Genomic DNA, 20,975 nt, shown 5'->3' with positions numbered 1-20,975 from the left:
GGCTATTGTAACACAGTTCGTAGATAGGAAGGAACAAGGCTGGAACATTCAACAACTTTTATTAAATAAACCAAACGAAAGTAAACCGCGGGCAGCCCCTTACGGATGACTGTCCGCACACACATAACAAAACATAAACAAAACTCAACGTAAAGTCCAGGCCTGGTCCTCTCTCGTCCTTGACTGTTGTCGCTCGTCCTTATATGCCTCCAAGCTACCTCATGAGAGGACTCGAGACCGGTGTGACTCGCAGGTGACGCTCTTACGCAATCACGTCCCCGTTCTCGCTCACTCCTCCCTTGTCTCTCGCTCATTCACCTCGCCACAGCTATTTAAAAAAAGGGACGGAGCTGAGCTGTTTGATATGTCCCGCCCTGTCTTCCTGTTTCAGTGGAAATAAGTCAACACATTGAATAAGTCTGAGCATTTAATGGCACTTCAGTGGGCCTTAATACAATATACAAATCTCTCTTGTCTGTTGATGTATTTACACCTGCAGGCAGCGTTGCAGGACCCAGGGCAGGTGAGCTTGACGAGAGCGCTCACTCCGAACCCGTCCCGCTGAAGAATCGCATGGCTGTGTACCAGGCTGCTGTTTCCAAACAGGACAAAACAGGCTTCTCTAGCACGGTATGCTTCACACACACACACACACACACAGGAGACGGCAGATGTAAACAGCGATCGGTCTCAGGTGACCCCCTGTGAACGAACCGCTCAAGACGGATGTTAATAGCAGGTGTAAACGGGGCTTAAGTGATCCTGCTCCATCACTTTCAGCCATCCGTCATATTTAGACAAGCCTTAAAATGTTCTGTTGGAAAGACTCATGCTATTTACTCAGCAGTTCCCATCCAGCTGTCTGAGTGCCATCAGATTGATCAGCCAATATCATTTCAATGAGGCAAATGAGGCACTTGTGCGGCACGCGAACTTGTTATGTCAACCTCTCATTAGAGCAAACGATCAAAGCTGATAAATTCTGACTGTTCTGCATTTAAACACTGTGTGAGGACCAAACACACTCGGTGTCAAATTCATGTATAATTCCAAACTCATTGATTTATACAGTAATTGCATGCCTTGATACATCAAATCACAACAGAAACCAGCATGTGTTTGATTCGCATTGCTTGTCGTGGTAATAGAGACGGATTGACAGACAAACGAGGACAAGAGCGAGACCAAACGAATTAGAAAAGTAATGGACTTAGAAGACTCCAGTAGTGCATTAAGCAGAAACCTCGGGTCTCCAAGGATTTGACAGTTCTGGTAAAATCTCCTAAAAAAGAAACTGAATTTAGTGACATCAGTAATGGCCTTGATGCACAAGATGCCCTCGCTGAGATCAACCATGAGGAGAACGCAATCATCTTTATTGCGCTGGGGGGAGAATCATTTTCTTCATCAGTATGTTTGTCTTGATTTCCAGTAAAACACCTAAACATTGGTGAAGCAAGATGCTTTCAATTGAGAAGCAAAATTATGTAGAACAAGACTACATTTATTCAGCAAGGACATATTAAATTGATCAGATATTACAGGAAAGGCATTTATAATGTCACAGACAATTTCTGTAGAGACGTCCTTAAAAGACATTTAAAAATCTTACCAAACTCAAACTTCTGCAAATCTGAATTATTTTTGTAATGAATTTGTTTTTATTGTTTAAGCTCTACCAAGCTGTAGTTTGTGTCATGTCAGTCTATAATTTTAGCCGATTTTGCTCTAAAAAGAGATGAAATAACATGGTTCATTTTCCTGAAATTAACTGAAAGGAAACTGTCCTTGTGAAAATCAGATCTTCTAAAATAACTGCATTCGAATGAGTGAATTAATAGCTGATAGATGTTACTGTGTGAATATTTTTTTAGAAGAATTAAAGGGATAGTTCACCCAAAAATGAAAACTCTGTCATAATTTACTCACCCTCGAGTTATTCCAAATCTACATGAAGTTTTTTCTATTGCTGAACATAAAGTAAGATTAACAGTTTCTGGTCCCCATTGTCTGCCTATAGTATTTGTAAATGAAGCGGTACCTTTTGAAAACACACTTTTACAAGTATTTCTTTTAGGTGCTAATATGCACACTGTAGGTACTAATACCTTTAAGGTACCAATATGCACCCTTTGGGTACAAAAGTTAAAAAAGTACTGCTCTAGTGACAGCTTATGTCTGAGAGTGTAGTATGGAAGTCAATGGGTACCAGCAACTTTTGATTACAGGCATTCTTCAAAATATCTTCCTTTATGTTCAGCAGTAGAAAGAACTTGATGCAGGTTTGGAAGAACTTGATTTTCGGGTGCACTATCCCTTTAGTTTCCCATTTTTTTTTAGTTTACCATTTAGTTTCGGATATTATTATGCTGTATTTAATAGAGGCAGCAGTGTATTTACAATGTATATATTTTTATCTTATTATTGGCAACAACAACAACAAAAAAACACTAAATGAGGTTAACTTAAAGTCTTAACATTTTGCAATATTGTGCACTTTTACTTTTCCCGCTGACAGAAAGCAACATAGGCCTGGTTTCACAGACAGGGTTTAGATCAGGGGTCTCAAACACAAATTACCCAGGGGCCGCTGGAGGTAGACTCTGGGTCAGGCTCGGCCGCATCAAATTTTCCAAAAAAAGAGCACGACTGATCCAATCTTCTCAATCTTTATTATTAACAGTTCTTCAACATGAATGTTTCTTCTGAACTTGAACAGTCCTTTCTGAACATGAATGGTTCATATAAGCTTCTCTTGCCTACTTGTGTTTTTTTTATTTTTTATATTGCCAATATATTTTTGAGATTGTTGGATCTGGTTATCCTTCGTCCTTCGCACCTGTCTATTACCAACAGGTGTGTGATGGTAATTGTGTACTAATAAAAATGGCCAATAGAAATTAAATCATTATGTAATACTGAAATAATAAATGTTTTTATTTTTATTTAAAATAATAGACTATTTCAAAGCAAGGCCGTAACCAGGTCAAACAGAACAGTGAACGAAATTCTAGGTCTAGTTCTAGTTGGGAAATAATCAATTTGGGACTATTTGCAAACAATATTTGCATTATTTGTCGTCAAATATATTATTACTCCCGAGATTATTCACATGAGTGAATAAATACGTATGTCCGCTGCTTATATTTGAGTTCCTCAGTGGTCTAATAGTAGACTTTTAGTAAATCGTTTAGTTCTAATCCACTCATGTAGTTTTCTTCATTAAAATGTTCATCAATGATTGTATATTAAGAGCATGGATGGCCACGTTGCATTTTGTGTGCATTTATGTGTGTGCAATTTAGTTTTGTGATTTCACCGGAAAGAATAGTCTCTCTTCGCAACGGCATTACCTGATAGATTGACGCACTCGTCTGTGCGTGTGTGTGAGAAGACTGCATGAGCGAGCATGTGCGTGGACCAAAAGAGAATGTAAATCCCGCCTACTTTGATTTGATTGCCGATTTGAGCGCCGTTAAACCACATTAATTTCGACTCTCTGATTAACCTCTGTTCATGTCAATCACGCGGTGTCAACCAATTATACTGCATGAGAGAGGGCCGAGCTAACGCTCTCATACACACACACACGAAGTGAGGCATAAAGCGCGGCACCCGCCCGCAACAACTCCGCCAAAATGGTTTTCAGAGCAACGCGTGGGCCACACTAACACTAAATTTTGATGTCAAGTAGGGGGCCACAAAATATCATCCTGCAGGCCGCAAGTGGCCCGCTGGCCGGGAGTTTGAGACCCCTGGTTTAGATCAAGCCAAGAGTTGGTCTTAGTTTAATTAGGACATTTAGGGCCAGATTTACTAAACAGGGCAAAGTAGCGTGAGCGTTCTCTGCAAGTGATATACTCAAGACATGCAAATAAAAGAACACAGATGCAGCCAGCTCATTTCCATTATGACCAACACAATCTACCAGTTAGCGTCTGGTTTAAGACGTGTTTTTTTGGGGAGCGGTAAATAATGGCACAAACACTAATAAATTGACAAACATAAATCTTAGTAAATCACCTTGTGTGATTCATTTAAATCCTCTATGCCCATAAATACTGCATCTGAAAGGGAAACTCATACAATAAGATCAGCTACAAAAATAACCCTATCCACACCGCTTTTTTTTTTGTGCCAATCTTTCACTGCATGTCTTTAGTAAATCCTGGCAGTCTTTTTTTTAACACCAAAAGAGGGTTCGTGACAATCTGTTAGAAAATCTGACCCTTAAGTAGATTTTATAAACATGCCTTAGAAAGAAACTTTACTGGTGTGCATGACAAGTTGCTTTCAGTTAAAACAGCTCCAACAGGCATTTTAGTCTGGGATTATCTTAAGCCTGGTCTGTGAAACTGTGAGAATGTCCTTGACACCCCAAAGCCAGAGTTACTGTTGGTGATGGGGCCGAATGCCTCTGAAGACCCCAGCAGAGAGGTCATGTGCGTGTACAGTGACATCATTGTTTTCTGTGCCTTTCTGACAGTGTGATAGTGAAATGTGTTGATGGGTAACCAGTGGGAGTTCAGAACCTCTCCAGAAACCCAATTCCCTCCGTCTCTTTCTGTCTTTAGCTGGCTGCTAAAAACAGCACTGCACGTCCAGTCTGTGCCCAGTTGAGGTCAGATCCCTACAGGAGGGTCGAAAGTACAGCAAAGTTATTGTTTCAGCTTTAGTACAAGATAAAATACACTGGTAGTTTTTTGTGGAACAATGTCGACTCATTCCTCTGTGTTTTAAGTGCAAAAACTGTGGTTAAGGCACTTCAGATTAAGCCCGATCTCTTCACAAGGACCATGTATTTTTTTTACCATTCAAAAGTTTGGGGTTGGTAAGATTTGTTTTTGTTTTTTTGCCAAGGCTGTATTTATTTCATTAAAAATACAGTAAAATTGTGAAATACAGGTCCTTCTCAAAAATTAGCATATTGTGATGAAGTTCATTATTTTCCATAATGTAATGATAAAAATTAAACTTTCATATATTTTAGATTCATTGCACACCAACTGGAATATTTCAGGTCTTTTATTGTTTTAATACTGATGATTTTGGCATACAGCTCATGAAAACCCAAAATCTCAAAAAATTAGCATATCATGAAAAGGTTCTCTAAATGAGCTATTAACCTAATCATCTCAATCAACTAAATAACTCTAAACACCTGCAAAACAAAAGATTCCTGAGGCTTTTAAAAACTCATTTAACTGGGGTGCCATGTCAGCTGCTGGTGTTGGTCCACTGTGTTTTATCAAGGGCAGGGTCAATGCAGCTCGCTATCAGGAGATTTTGGAGCACTTCATGCTTCTATCTGCTGAAAAGCTTTATGGAGATGAAGATTTGGTTTTTCAGCACGACCTGGCACCTGCTCACAGTACCAAAACCACTGGTAAATGGTTTACTGACCATGGTATTACTGTGCTCAATTGGCCTGCCAACTCTCCTGACCTGAAGCCCATAGAGAATCTGTGGGATATTGTGAAGAGAAAGTTGAGAGACGCAAGACCCAACACTCTGGATGAGCTTAAGGCCGCTATCGAAGCATCCTGGGCCTCCATAACACCTCAGCAGTGCCACAGGCTGATCGCCTCCATGCCACGCCGCAGTGAAGCAGTCATTTCTGCAAAAGGATTCCCCACCAAGTATTGAGTGCATAACTGAACATCATTATTTGAAGGTTGACTTTTCTGTATTAAAAAGACTTTTCTTTTATTGGTCGGATGAAATATGCTAATTTTTTTAGATGAATTTTGGGTTTTCATGAGCTGTATGCCAAAATCATCAGTATTAAAACAATAAAATACCTGAACTATTTCAGTTGGTGTGCAATGAATCTAAAATATATGAAAGTTAAATTTTTATCATTACATTATGGAAAATAATGAACTTTACAAGATCTTCACAATATGCTAATTTTTTGAGAAGGACCTGTATTACAATTATTTTACGGTTTCCTATTTACATTTATTTTTAAATATAATTTATTCCTGTGATCAAAGCTGAATTTTCAGCATCATTACTTCAGTCTTCAGTGTCACATGATCCTACAGAAATCAAGAAACATTTCTGATTATTATCAGTGTTGAAATCACTTGAGCTGCTTCATATTGTAGTTGTGGAAACCGTGATACATTTATCCAGGATTCTTTGAATAGAAAGTTCAAAAGAAAAGCATTTATTTGAAATATAAATCGTTTGCAGCATTTTGAAAGTCTTTACTTTTTACTTGAGTAGATGTTTTTTGCAGGAGTTAATTAATGAATCAAAATGCAATAAACCAAATGAGCATGAGAGATACAAAACAAAACTTAGACTAATTATAAATTGTTCTTTTATTAACAAAAAGCATTTAATGTTAACTTTTGCTGACAGGCAGTAAACTCTATTTATATTAAAAAGAAATGTTTATGTGTTTTAATGGTCATGGCAGGTTATTTACATTAAATGATGAATAAGATTGTTATAACTAGAGAGATATAGTCAAGAACATTTTTTTTTATTTTAAAGAGCCCATGCAGGTGTCTGGATGACAGTGGTGGAGTGACACTATACACTCTAAACAAAAATGATGCTAAATAACACTAAAAGTAGTTAACTGGCTTGTAATCACAGGGAACCCCTTTAAGTGCTACATAGCACCTATCTTTAAGGGTCTAATCTATACAGCAGTGGTTCTCAAACCTGTCCTGGAACCCCTCCCTCACCACTGCACATTTTGCATGTCTCCCTCATCAGACACACTTGATCCATGTCTTGCAGTCTCTACTAATGAGCTGATGATTTGAATCCGGTGTGTTAGATGGAGACATGCAAAATGTGCAGTAGTGTTTGTCAAATGGTGCTTTGTAGAACCATAGAACCACAACCATTCTCCTCCATAGATTTTCGATATATTACTCCACTCTCATATTTATGTTTTTCTGAGTCCAAAAGTATTGTGTGGGGGCCCTGGAATATTTCCTCATAGGGGGCCTTGGGGGCAAAATGTATTTCCTGGAGATAACGTGATTCTCAACACTGTATTTTTATTCTCCAACTCAACTAAGAGATTAAGAGAGAGACAGAGAACCTTCAAATAACTATAATATATTGCCAAAGGTTTTGGGATGCCTGCCTTTACATGCACATTAACTTTAATGACATCCCATTCTTAATCTGTAAGGTTTAATATAGAGTTGGCCCACACTTTGCAGTAACAAGTTTATCACAGCTTCAACTCTTCTGGGAAGGCTTTCTACAAGGTTTAGGAGTGTGTTCATGGGAATTTTTGACCATTCTTGTCAGACACTGATATTGGACGAGAAGGCCTGGCCGCTCTAATTCATCCCAAAGCTGTTCTATCCGGTTGAGGTCAGGACCAAACTCACTCATCCATGTCTTTATGGACCGACTGGTGCAATCACTGGTGCACAGTCATGTTGGAACAAGAAGGGGCCACCCCTAAACTGTTCCCACAAAGTTGGGAGCATAAACTTGTCCAAAATGTATTGGTATGCTGAAGCCTTAAGAGTTTCTTTCACAGGAACTAACCCCTGAAAACAACCCCACACCATAATCCATTTCAACCAAACGTTACACTTGGCACAATGCAGTCAGGCAATTATCGTTTTCCTGGCAACCGCCAAACAAAGACTCGTCCATCGGATTGCCAGACAGAGAAGTGTGATTGGTCACTCCAGAGAACACGTCTCTATTGCTCTAGAGTCCTGCGGCGGTGTGCTTTACACCTCTGCGTCCCACGCTTTGCATTGCTCTTGGTGATGTAAGGCTTGGATGAGCTGCTCGGCCATGGAAACCCATTCCATGAAGCTCTCTTCACACTGCGTGGGGTGCGACAGGACTGGGTGTAGCCAGGCTATGTCTGTGACATTATTCCAACATTATCTTCATAACTTCATACGAAATCGGTTCATCGGTTCATGAAAAAGTTTATCTCACCCCTCTCAAACTGATTACAATTTCATTCGGTTTTACAGTGCTCCATGTAAACGCACCTAATGTTTGGAGGTCTGTAGCTATTGTCACTGAAGAAAGGTTGGCTTCTGTGATTTCTGTGCGACTCAGCATGCGCTGACCCCAGCTCTGTGATTTTACGTGGCCTACCAATCTGTGGCTGAGAGTGACCCATTCTTTCACAAATGTAAAAGCGTCTGTATGACTAGGTGCTGGATTTTATACACCTGTGGCCATGGAAGTGACTGGAACATCTGAATTCAATGATTTGGAGGGATGTCCCAATACTTTTGGCAATATAGTGTATACACAGAGGCTTAAAGGATTCTTTGTATGGCAGCGGTGCTATAAAGCACCTCAACCACCCCAAAGAACCACCGAAGAACATGTGTGTACTGTATGTCTGCTGTATCCTGTATCTAACACGTAGAAATGGTTTTCAATATGAATTGAGTTGAATGAATGAATTGGTTTTTAGTTGCAAATTGCATTCAATATTCAATCATTTTATGGTGCATTTTTGCCATTAATTGAATTGCATTATTAATTAAGTAAAGCAGGCATGAAAACAAAGCAGAAGGCACGTGCACACGGACAACGATTCAGTGGCGTCAGCACGGAAGGGTTAACAGCATGGCTGAGTAAATGAAACCTCACAATATCAGGGCCACAGACAGGATGCCATGCAAATAAGACTGTCATGCAAAATCTTAAAATGTGATTCTGTAAAGCCACATAGATAATGGGATAAAGGCTGGAATCTGTGCTTCTGTGTGTGCGCATAAGCCGCATTGTCTCATGAATATATGAATATTTTTGTTAGTGGATGAAGACGAGAGACAAGTGATCACACTTTCCCTCCACTAATCGTGCAGCTCTTGTAAAAGCATAAATCTGCTTAGCATGATTTTTCAACGCAGGGGGCCATTCTGTCTTTTTCTCTTTCTTCATCAGGTCATGGAGGACGCAGAGGTTTGTTCCCTGCCTGGAGGGCTGGCCAGCGTCCGTAGACAGTTTGAGAGCGAGAGCATGTCTTCAGCTCACACAGTCACCCAGATTCAACACACACACAGATCTGTGCAGGTCAGTGCTGGAAGATACTGGAAACTGTTACATTGTACCTTTTCAAATAACTGTGCATGCACTTACTATAGAGTTATGGGTAGGGTTGGGGTTTGGTTTAGGGTCAGTTAATTGTAATTATGCATAATTTACTGTTATTACTATAGTAAGTACATGTAGTAATGTGTAACTACTTCACCTTAAAATAAGTGTGAAAAAAGAAATGAATACTTTTCTCATTCAATAAATCAAAAGTGTCAGTAAAGACATGTATAATTTTACAAAATATATCTATTTCAAGTAAATGCTGTTCTTTTGAGCTTTTTATTCATCAAATAACCCAGTTTCCACAAACATATTAAATGGTTAGTTCGCCCAAAAAGTTAATTTATGTCATTAATGACTCACCTTAATGTCGCTCCACACCCGTAAGACCTCCGTTCATCTTCAGAACACAGTTTAGGATATTTTATATTTTAGTCCCAGAGCATAATGCAGTCTATGCACACTGTACTGTCCATGTCCAGAAAGGGAATAAAAACATCATCAAAGTAGTCCATATGTGACATCAGTTAGTTAATTAGAATCTCTTGAAGCATCGAAAATACATTTTGGTCCAAAAATAACACAAACTAAGACTTTATTCAGCATTGTCTTCTCTTCTCTGTTCCTCAAATAAAGATTCAAACGGCCATGAATCAGTGAATCGATCAATGATTCGGATCGCCAATGTCATGTGATTTCAGCAGTTTGGATCGCTTGTCAAACTGCCAAACTCACACTCACATTGGCGATCCGAATTATATATATATATATAATTATATTTAATATTTTTCTTCATACAACAAATGCTACACTGTCACAGTATATGCCTGCCGCTATGTATATGAAAAAAATGATTTGCTAAAATGCATTTGAGATGAAGTCATTTTGATTTTGACTTACTGCCATGCGGCATCTTTTGAAAAAAAATTATGAATTTTAATGTCATACTAAAGTGTCACACATCATTACACACATATCAGTTTAGTTTCTACCCAGGCGATTTATAGCACTAGAATTGTGACTGAACATAAAGAAGATCACACATCTCTTTTCTTCAGCTTTTTAGTGCTTTTGTACATTTTAAAGTCCCAAACTAATCCTTCTTTTGTTTTCCGTTCTAATCTGTAATTTTAACATTGAGTCTTGGATGCAAAATTATTCAAATTCAATAGATGTTTCGGTGTATGAAAAAACAAAACAAAAAACCCTGTCCCATATTGATTTAATATGGCCTGCAATTCCATTCCCTTTAATTCAGAGCACTTGTGAATTTTGCATGGTTGGCAAACTTGGCATCAATAATTGCGCTAGTTTTAGTTCTGGTGCAGGTATTAGACGCTATAAGCATGCATACATTTTTCATTCAAGCAAAAAAAGTCTTCTGGTGTAGAAAAGGGTGGGTGGCGTGGACTTTTGAAATAAGATTAATCCTCTTACAGCTGACCTTACACGAAAACCCCAAATCTGACACAATAACAAGTCAAATCTGTATCCATCTGTACCGTCTCATATCTGCATAGTTTCTTCCAAGCTTCTGAGGCTCATTAGCATTGGCACAAGCTAATATTATGTATGCAGTGCTTGCCTCTGAAAGAATCAGATACTGCTTGCAGTGAGAGAAGTAGAATGGAGATACATTTTGGTCACAGTCTGTGTAATCCAACTCCGCCGATCCAAATTGAATCCAGTCCACCCATCCATACCAGTGAGTCTGAGCGTGCTCTGCTCCCCTGCTGGGACGGGGTTTCTTCGGCCCACTGAGAGAGGAAAAAAATCAGACTGAATACAGCATGGCAGGAGGCAGAAAGAGGGAGATGTGCTCTCATCACACCAGCACTAAAGTTAAAGCAGTGACTCTCAAACTCAAACTGTGTCATGTGATGCAAATCTGCAAATGTAGTCAAATCATTTTCAATGTCTTGTTGCTAATCTCTGGCTGATGTCAGCCAAATGCATTGCCTGCTTTGGTTTTTCTCAAGGGGGTAATCAGCACTCGGAAAGCGTACCACCCATAGGGGCGGCCATTGCTAACCAAGCCATCACCTGCTGTTAGCATCCCATTGACTCCCATTCATTTTTGAGTCACTTTGACAGTGAAAAACTTTACATCTTAGGCGTTTAAAGACTCCATTTGTCCATTGTTTATTTCTGAAGAAACACGACAATGCATAAAAGGCTCCGTTACCTTGTATCTTACACTATCACCCCGTAGAAGCTGTTTTTGTAAAAATGGGCTAACGATTGAGTCATAACCAACGCGACTCTGTCGCACAGTAGAGAAATTACGGTATAGACAGGAGGAGACGCTCGCAGGCAATCTTTTACTGTCTATGAGACAGTCGGGGGGACGTGGAGACATAAAGTCTGATAAAGTCAAGGGAGAAGAATGGGGAGAAGCCCATACTGAGCCAAAAGCAACGGGACAAAACATTTAAACAACGTGATTCAGATTTCACTTTCCACATTAGAAGACTTACAACTGTCAGACAGGTTGCTTATGTCACATCTACGTCGTCAAGCACAAATAATGGGAAAATATGAATTACTCTGCTGTGTAAGAACATTTTAGAGAAAAGATTCGATCAACCGATGACCTGTGAAATATGTACTTAAGGTCTAAATAAAATTGCAACAAGTAAAAAGTATATTTTTTTTCTCCTACAAAAGCACCTCCTTTCTATGTAAATTGGGCTCATTATAGATATTCACAAAGCTTGTTTATTCACAAAAGCATTATTTACTGTCTGCAAATAATGTTAGCTATCAGACAGTAAACTCTATATTTAAGAGAAATTATATATTGGTTTCAAAATCATTTAAGTTCATTTTAACCTCAAACCACAGGATTTTACACAGGGAGAGGAATTCAACAAGGAAATCCAACAAAAACAGCACTGAAATTATAATGACAAATTGAAATTTCTTTGAAAAAGAATAAGAGTTAAGATTTAAGCCACAGTGACCTTCCAAATATGTACTTTGATAATCTGAATAAAAAATGTAACGATGAGAAAAAAATAATTTTTAGCCTTGAAAATAAAATAGAATACACACACCTCTTTTCTATGCAAATTATTATAGATTGAGCTTTTATTCACAAGTTGAGTATTCACAGAGCATTGTCTACCTTTCTTCAACAAAAACACACTGCACAATGTGAGGTGATAAATGTTCTTCTGCTTGTCCTCAACATTACATCTGCTAGATTTCATGAGGGTTACATTTAAAAGAGGTTTTTGACTCTGAAATGCTGGATTCATGTCTGACAGACGGAAGGCTTAAATGAGCACTCCTTTTTTTCTTATTTTTTTGCATTTCCTTTTAAAACAGGAAGTTAGGGATATTTTTCAAAAGCCCTTTTTAATAACCAGTATCTTTAGGTTTTCATATCACTGATTTCCTCTCTGCAAAGAGAAGTGATACTGGGAGGAAATACATTCTTATTCTAGAGAGCATTTGATTGGGCAAAGAATTGTGTATACATCATTGAGCAGCAGATGTTTCCTGAAAAAGAGAGATTGTACATTTCTTATGAAGTATATTTTGAAGCACATTAGCTCATGGATAACCTCAGAGCTGTTAGTATAAATTTAGTACATTTAGTATTGTAAATATATTATAAACGTTTGAGATCTACTCCTTTAGATGTTTAGATTCAATTGGATAGGTTACAAGGTCTTCACAACCCGTCAAAATAAAAGTTTGGGTTAACTTGAAGGAATTACGACAGAAATACTACTGTTGTACAGTAGAATGTAGCATCTTATTGTAATAATGACCCAATATTTTTTTTTATTAAAACATTAAAACATTTTTTGAAGAATAATCAACAACTTTCTTCCATGTTTTAGTTTTAACAGTTTTTCTTGATAAAAAGTTTTATTTCATATGATAAAAAGATACATTAAATGAATGTTTTATGCCTTTATTTAATTGCCAGAAAAAATTAAATACAAAACATAAAATGTTGAAATGAAAAAAAACATTTTTTATTTTATTTAAATTAATTAAACCATTAAAAATTGAATCCAGAAAACTCAGAATTTGGTTAAAAAAATAAAATAAAATGAACTATTTCATAATGCTAAAGTTGTTTTTAATTTTTTAAATTTCATGAGTTCAAATTAATTCGAAATGACTTTTGATGATTTTACTAAAATGTAATTTAAATATTAAAATGGAGTACCAAAAAATAAATAAAACAGAAACAAAAATGAAATGTATTTCTTAGGGCCCTAGCGTAGTTTACTGAACATTAGAAGGTTTTACCACATAAAGTTGACAAAGTTTGGCAGTAATCCACAGCTCACAAAGAGAAGCATAGCATAAATTAAACACACTGAGTAGACAAATGAGGGCATAAGCTGACATTATGTATCCTGCTGCAGTTATTTGAGAGAAGGATCAAAGGATTCTGCTGTAGCAGGTCATCTCATTATCCGTGTTTTCTGTTGCCCGCGTGGTGACACTAATTTAATAAACTTGTTTGTGTGTGCATGTTGGGGAGGAGGATTTACACTATATAACTTGCATCACATTATGTAAGTGTTTGGTATGTAGGATGTATTTTTGAGGTTGTTTTTGACCCTCTCTGGGATAATGAGGTCTATGTTTATTTATGTAGAATTTAGACCGCCATGCATTTAAAAAAAAAAAAGGTTTCTGCTCAGATTATCTAATACAGAACATGTTTAAAAAGTCTTTTTTTGTTGTTGGGGCAACTCTGTATCTATGCATGGTCTGTCGATATACCATCCCAAACAGCAGGAAATATGGAGAACTAGAAGAGCCACTTAAAAATAAATGGGAAAAGCCAGTAAAAAAATCTACAACTGACAGACAATTTGTGTAGTTAAATCTTTTGAATAATACATTTAAATGCAGAATTTTTATTAAGCATTGACAAATTGCTGTTGTTAAAAAATAGCGTTGAGTATCCAGTGAACTTTGTTTTGTTTTTTTCCCAGTTTTCAAATGCTTGTTTGTGTGCTTTGAATCAAAGTTTGTAGTGTTGTGATTCATCTCTGATCCGGTTGGTTTGCTTAATGACTTGGAACTCTTTATTAAAGTGTTTTTGAAGTCCCTCCATCAGAACGAAAGCCGCTAAAGCAGTAGGCGGTCACTGTTGCTTTGAGGAGTGTTTCGGGTCACCTTTGGTTTTAATGATGCAATCAATGTATGTCAGCCATATCTCTTTTAATGATGTGTGTGTGTGTGTGTGTGTGTGTGTGTGTGTGTGTGTGTGTGTGTGTGTGTGTGTGTGTGTGTGTGTGTGTGTGTGTGTGTGTGTGTGTCTGTCTTCGGATGCCTTTTCGGGCTGTTTTCATGGATCGGTATTGATTACGTCCCTGCTGATGATATCACACTTGTTCATGTACAGATGCACATGTCTGTGTGTGGGAGTGTGTGTTGGAACGGATTATAACATTACAAAATCTGCTCATCCGTGGACTAAAGCCTTTAAACCTGCCATTTAACAGTAATTAGAGCTGACTTAATCCTGAAATGGAAAACAAGAATGTACAGATTAATTCAAAATTAATTTGTGTTTAAGTAACGTATATTTCATGCAAAATGCATAATGCATTTTTTTATTCATTATAGCATAATTTTACTGAAATAATACAGACAAATCATGTTTGCATTACAGGATGTGTAGATGGCTGGGATGTGTCATTTAAAACAATTCCAGATTAAAGTCCCTATGAAATCTAAACTGAAATTTTATGGCTTTCAGTATGAATGTGTTGGTCTTACTGATAAGAAGATCAAAACTTACAGTCTCTCACTTCTGCCAATATGAATCAATGATTTTGATGACATCACTCTGCACTTCAGTTTCTCATTAGATTTTCTTTCCAATCAAATGCTCTCTAGAATCTGAAGCCCCGCCCCTACATTAAAAACAGACGCTGAAGCTGTGGCTGAAATCAGTCACTTGTTCACACATTTACTGTTTTCTTCATGGTGAATGGCACATAGTGCACTATATAGGGGATAGGGAACGATTCAGACAGTGTAAATATGCTTTCCATTGAGGCGAATAAAGTCTGGTTTCACGTTAGTGTCAATGAACCACCGCAGCTCCGGTCCAGAGACAGCACCGAGCGGATCATGTGATCAAGTCTCTGGACCGGAGCTGAGATATAAACAAAATGCTATTGTCTACTTTTAAAAAGGTTGAGGGGCTGTTCGATATGTCCCGCCCTGTCTTCCTGTTTCAGTGGAAATAAGTCAACACATTGAATAATGCCACGTGTTTTAAGGCACTTGGACCTTAAAATAAGTGGGTTTAATTTCCAAATCTTAAAACATTTACCTCTATAATTATTATAAGTTGTACCATTTTTTAGAAAAGATCCTGCAGCATTTTTCTGCTCTGATATCTTTTAATCTAATGTAATGTAATTATCGATCAAAAGTTTGAAATCATTAAGGAATAAGTCTCATCTGCTCATCAATGCTGCATTAATTTGATCAAATGTACAGTAAAACAGTCATTAATGTTGTGAAATAATTTTACGATTTAAAATAACTGTTTTCTGTATATTTTAAAATGCCATTTATTCCTGTAATGGCAAAGCTGTTTTTTTCAGTCTTTGATGAATAGAAAGTTCAAAAGAACAGAAATCTTTAATTTTTAATAAATCTTTAATTATAATTGCTGTGTTATTTTAAATTGTAATAATATTTCACAGTATTACTGTTTTACTGTATATTTGATCAAATAAATGCAGCCTTGGTGAGCAGAAGAGACTTCTTTTTTTTTAAAACTATAAAACTAAATCTTAATTATTCCAAATTCTGACAGGTACACTGTAAAAAAAAATATTTAAAAAACAAGTAACCTGGTTGCCTTAAAATGTTAAGTTCATTGAAATTAAAAACTTTAGTTAATACAATGAACATTTTTGAGAATCAGCTACACTGTAAAAAAAAATGTTGGTTTTTGTTGGTTTAACTTAAAAAAGTAAGTAACCTGGTTGCCTTAAAAATTTGAGTTTATTGAAATTAAAAATTTGAGTTGATACAATGAAGGATTTTTTTTTTTAATAAATAGAAACTCAAAATATTATTGTATCTGAACCAAATAAAAAAATTGATAAATCATGAAAATAGCACAATTTGGCATTTTTCACTGCGTCATCAGAATTTAAAACACACGCAATTACCCAATATGCTTACATAATATTTTAATAAAGGTTGTCGAATCTCAAAAAATGTTCATTGTATTAACTCAAAATTTTAATTTCAATGAACTCAAATTTTTAAGGCAACAAGGTAACTTTTTTTCTAAATATTTTTTACAGTGAACCTTTATTCAAATATTATTAAAAGATTTTGTAAGCATATTGGGTAATTGTGTGTGTTTTATTTGTGATGACACAGCTTCAGCTTGATTGAAATAGCCAAATTGTGCTATTTTCATAATTTATCACATTTTTTATTTGGTTCAGTTACAATAATATTTTGAGTTTTCTATTTATTAAAACAATTTCCTTCATTGTATCAACTCAAATTTTTAAGTTCAATAAACTCAAAATTTAAAGGCAACCAGGTTACTTTTTTTTTTAAAGTTAAACCAACAATATTTTTTACAGAGTACATTTTAAGTGTTATTTAATTGTCACTTTTTAGAGAGAAAAAAATGCACAAAGGAAAATTCCTTCTTTAATATTAGTTCGGCCCTGGATTACGTTTTTGATCTTATTACTACACCTCTAGGTCACTAAGATCTCATGATCGGTTACTTTTATCTGTCCCTCGTTCTTGTTGTGAATCTAAAGGTGATCGAGCTTTCTCTGTAGTCGCCCCAAAGCTCTGGAACAGTCTACCTCTGAACATCAGCGCCTCTCCATCACTGGATGCTTTTCAGTCCCGTTTAAAAACGTATTTCAACTCTCTAGCGTTTGAGTGATGCTGTGTATGCACTTTATATTCGCTGGTGTTCTACGTTATGGAGGTATACATTTGATTGATTTTGACACTTTTCATTTTCTGTTTTGTTCTTTGTTTTCCAACTTCTTTTCTCTTTATTTTATTTTTATTGATTCATTTTTATTTGTAAAGCACTTTGGATCAACTGTAGTTGTGTTGAACTTGTGCTCTATAAATAAAATTGAATTGAATAGAAATGAGGAAAAATACTTTAAACTTCATTCTAGGTTGAGTGTTTGGGTCTTGCTTTTGTGTTTACTTCTGTTCACCACAAGGAACTACAGTAACACGTTCATTTATGTTAAAGGGGGGGTGAAATGCTGTTTCATGCATACTGAGCTTTTTACACTGTTAATTCCCATCCTAAACCTAGACAAAGTTTCAAAAACTAATGTTGGACGTTTGATGGAGTATTTCTGTGTCAAAAATATTCCTTCCAGTTTCTCACAAGTTTCGGAGAGTTTTTTTCGAGTATGGCTCGACTTGACGTTAATAGAACGGAAGGTCCTTGTATGGGCCGTACGGGCTCTTCTCCCGGTAGGGTGCGCGCGCGTGACTAGAGCGAGAGAGAGGAAATGCACGCCGCAAACACTCTCAGCTGCAGATCCAGTCGTCCGTGAACACTTATGTCGTTATAGTCCGTGCCACGCTCCACTTTATTCCTATGGGTGACGTCGAGCGACTTCAAAGCTTCAGCACAGCATTCCGGGAAGGCAGCGCTGCATTTGAACCGATTTGAACGCAGAAATGATGGGAAGCTTCACAACATCGTTTCAGTCGCGTCTCAAAGTGGATTTACACGCCACTGCTGTCACAGGACTTCACCAAATCATACCAAAGAAGTGTGTTTTTGACGGAGCGGTCTCAGCGATAAAGGTTCGGTCCTACTTTGGAAGCAGCCGGTGAGTAAAACTGCTTCAAATGTCTCTGCTGTTGGCTATCGTCGCGTGAGTAAACATCAGTAAACGAGACGATCGCGTGCTTCGTCATTCAAATGCGCTAACGTTACTCCATTGTTGTTCTATATATAATGTTACACTAGTCTGACATGCAAAACCGTTTTGCTTGCTACTGCTAAGGTTTAGTCGCATACAATAGTCCATAAACCGAATCATGTCCTCATAAACTGCCAGTAAAGACACACAAATGTTGACAGGCCACTAAATACAGTACATACCACAGAGACGGACGTCCTGCTGTTGCTGTTTCTCCTGTTCAATTTATTTCTGCCTCAGATCTAATTCTGGATCATTATCTGTATTAGCTGAGATAGCCATGGGTTTCTCCACGCTTGAGGACGTCGCCGCTTTGTTCGCGATCGTCATTCTTTAGCTCTGCCCACACGATACGCCTCCAGGCGCTCGTTTTTTTCCGGAAAGGCTCGGTACAGTCTATATTTCTTTTATAAATATAATAAAACTAAAGACTTTTCGGAGATATGAAGGATGCAATACTACTCTATAGGTACTCAAGATTGACATGAGATTGACTGAAACTGAGTGTTTCACCCCCCCTTTAAGCAAATATAGGCTGTTTGCGACTGAGAAAACGCTGTGCAGATTAAATACACTGACAGTAAGAAGCTTGTGTGAGCGTTGTCTTAGCAAGACGGCGTGTGTGTTTTTGTGTTTTTTTTCTATGTCTCATCCTCTAACAACCCTCGTCTCCTGTCACGCAGGAGGTGTCACATTCATCAGCAATGAGTGTGGCGAGCAGCAGCGGGGGTCGACAAGTCTCGCAGCAGGTCGTCCTTCAGGATGAAAGGGTATGGACATTTCTGACAACCCTGCTACTAATAACTCTCCTTTTCACAAGTCTACAAAAACATCAGACACTAACGGTAGCGGCTCTTACCAACAGGAGCCACACTGAGCTCTGAGTCTCTGTAAGCGCTGCTGAAGTGTCTAATTTTCTGTTTACTATCTGCTGTGAAATATCAAGCAATCAATTTTCAATAATGTGAAAAAAGTCATTTTGAAGCTGGAGGTTTTAGCACTGTCACCGTCGCATTAAAACACATGCGTACATTTACATTTATGCATTTGGTGGGAACTTTAATAGACCGACTTTGCTAGTGCATTGCATCCAGATTCGGTCAGTTTATGCACGCCCTGGAAATTGAACCTTATTATAACCTCACAGTAAAGGATGTTAAAAGTGATAGAAATGAAGACAAGGGGGATTAACCCCTTACCTGTCATCTCCCGATCTGGCAAATGGAGCCTTTAGACATGCTCATAGTATAAAGTTTTGAAGTGGTCCCACGAAATACACACAAAAGAGATGTGGGATTGTAGTCCTGTAAAATAACTCATGGCACATTGATCGTTAGATCAGGTGAGCTGATCAGGATCTGTTGAGTAGAATAAAAATAAAACACAAAACCCTGAAACACAGACCTTGATAAGACTAAAAGTGATCTTGTGATGTCGGTCATGTTAAAAATGCCAAATAATTTACTGTATTTAATTGTATGCATTTGGCAGATGTTTTTATCAGTAGATGCGTTCCCTGGGAATCGAACACATGCTCAACTGGTTGAGCGACAGGAATGATGAAAAATATAATATTAAAAAATATTAAAAAATATTTTGTTCAAATATTTATATAAAAAATATATTAAAATATTATATTAAAACATTTTACTTTTTTTACCTGTTTGTCTATTTACTGAATTTTAAATGTTGAAATATTGCCATTTTTGTGGCATTGATATGACTAGATCAACTTAAAAAACTTTTTTTTTTTACATTTATTATCTAGTTTTTGTACTTATTTTGTTAATGCGAGCCATGTGAAAGGGCCTTGATTGTTCAAATATTGTTTTCTTAATATTTTAATCATTTAAATTTAAGCCCAACTGCTAACAGCACCGTGGTCACAGGTTTAAAGCCCAAGGAATGCACACACTGATAAAACACACTGTGGGTCACTTATGAAAACATCTGTCAAATTCATATGTAAATCCACTTTAGAAATGACCATTTAGGTCCTGTTGGTTGCACTCTATTTGATTGTTTCTCTAAATGAATTGTATTTATTTTGTCTTATGACAGACTGCACATGATCAAATCACTCATAACCGAGAAGTGATTTCCAGTTATGAAAATCATCACAATGAAACAGGTAAGTTAGATAGATGAAAACACATTCGACCGGCTTACTTTCATTGTGTATACAGACCAAACGTCTATAAGCTCTGTATCAAACCGCTGCTCATTATTTGTTTTGCAGTGCATTTTAGACTCACAAGATGTTTCATTAAAAAAATGTGCCTTTTGCTTCCAGAGGAAGAAGAGTACTATCCAAGGCTCTCAACTAAAGAACTGGCACAGCATTTTGAAAAGACCATTGAGGAGGCAGCCCCCAGCAAGAAAATTAAGGTAAGTCCTTTTTAGCCTACATCTCTACCCTGACACATGAATGTATTATGCTTTAATAGGATTCAGTGCATAAAAAGGCTCTACTTACCATATTTTTTACATGTTTCCATGAGTTCTTCCACAAGGTTTATAAGACTTTAGAGCCTGTGTTCAACTCTCAGTGTTCTGACGTAAATACACTTCTCATCTGATATGGAGTTATTTTTGTGTCTTTTTTGTGCATCCAAAAATTCTTGCTCTCACAACTTTTTTTGTGGAAAATATATTGCCTGAGAGATCAGTTTACTTGCATATCAAATCTGCAATGGCTATTCAGGCATGTTTTTGGAGACTAAATATTTAATACAAGTGTATTTTGTCTTTAACTATTTTAGATATAAACATTAGAAACAAGTGAAACAATTACCATCGCAATAAGAAAAATAGACTATATTAAAGATACAATGCGTGAAAATGTCATGTTATTCTGTCCAGTCTTGCTCCTCAAGTAAGTTATCTTGCTTTATGGATTCTTGCATATTTAACATGTTAAAAAATAAAAAAAATGGTGTGCTGTAAGTTTTAAGTTTAGTACAGTTATATTGATGGTTTTAGGGA

At 37.0% G+C, this 20,975-nt stretch overlaps 1 protein-coding gene across 2 annotated transcripts in view; it reads left to right on the top strand.

Annotated features, from left to right (window-relative positions):
* The window catches only part of xirp2b (xin actin binding repeat containing 2b), a 56,155-nt gene that overhangs the window by 21,556 nt on the left and 13,624 nt on the right, over positions 1–20,975 (top strand). The window contains exons 2-6 of one of the 2 annotated variants that reach the window (XM_067444553.1): positions 500–630; positions 8,905–9,033; positions 18,674–18,760; positions 20,052–20,121; positions 20,284–20,378. In XM_067444553.1, coding sequence (XP_067300654.1) covers positions 574–630; positions 8,905–9,033; positions 18,674–18,760; positions 20,052–20,121; positions 20,284–20,378 — 438 coding nt within the window. In that variant the 5' untranslated portion in view covers positions 500–573. The remainder of the gene's footprint in view (positions 1–499; positions 631–8,904; positions 9,034–18,673; positions 18,761–20,051; positions 20,122–20,283; positions 20,379–20,975) is intronic. The other variant, XM_067444554.1, reaches the window with a different exon arrangement.

Source organism: Pseudorasbora parva, chromosome 5, assembly GCF_024679245.1.
Source record: "Pseudorasbora parva isolate DD20220531a chromosome 5, ASM2467924v1, whole genome shotgun sequence".
In the NCBI taxonomy this organism is placed as follows: domain Eukaryota; kingdom Metazoa; phylum Chordata; class Actinopteri; order Cypriniformes; family Gobionidae; genus Pseudorasbora; species Pseudorasbora parva.
Note: the sequence above shows the minus strand (reverse complement) of the source record. Positions and strands in the feature narration are given on the sequence as shown.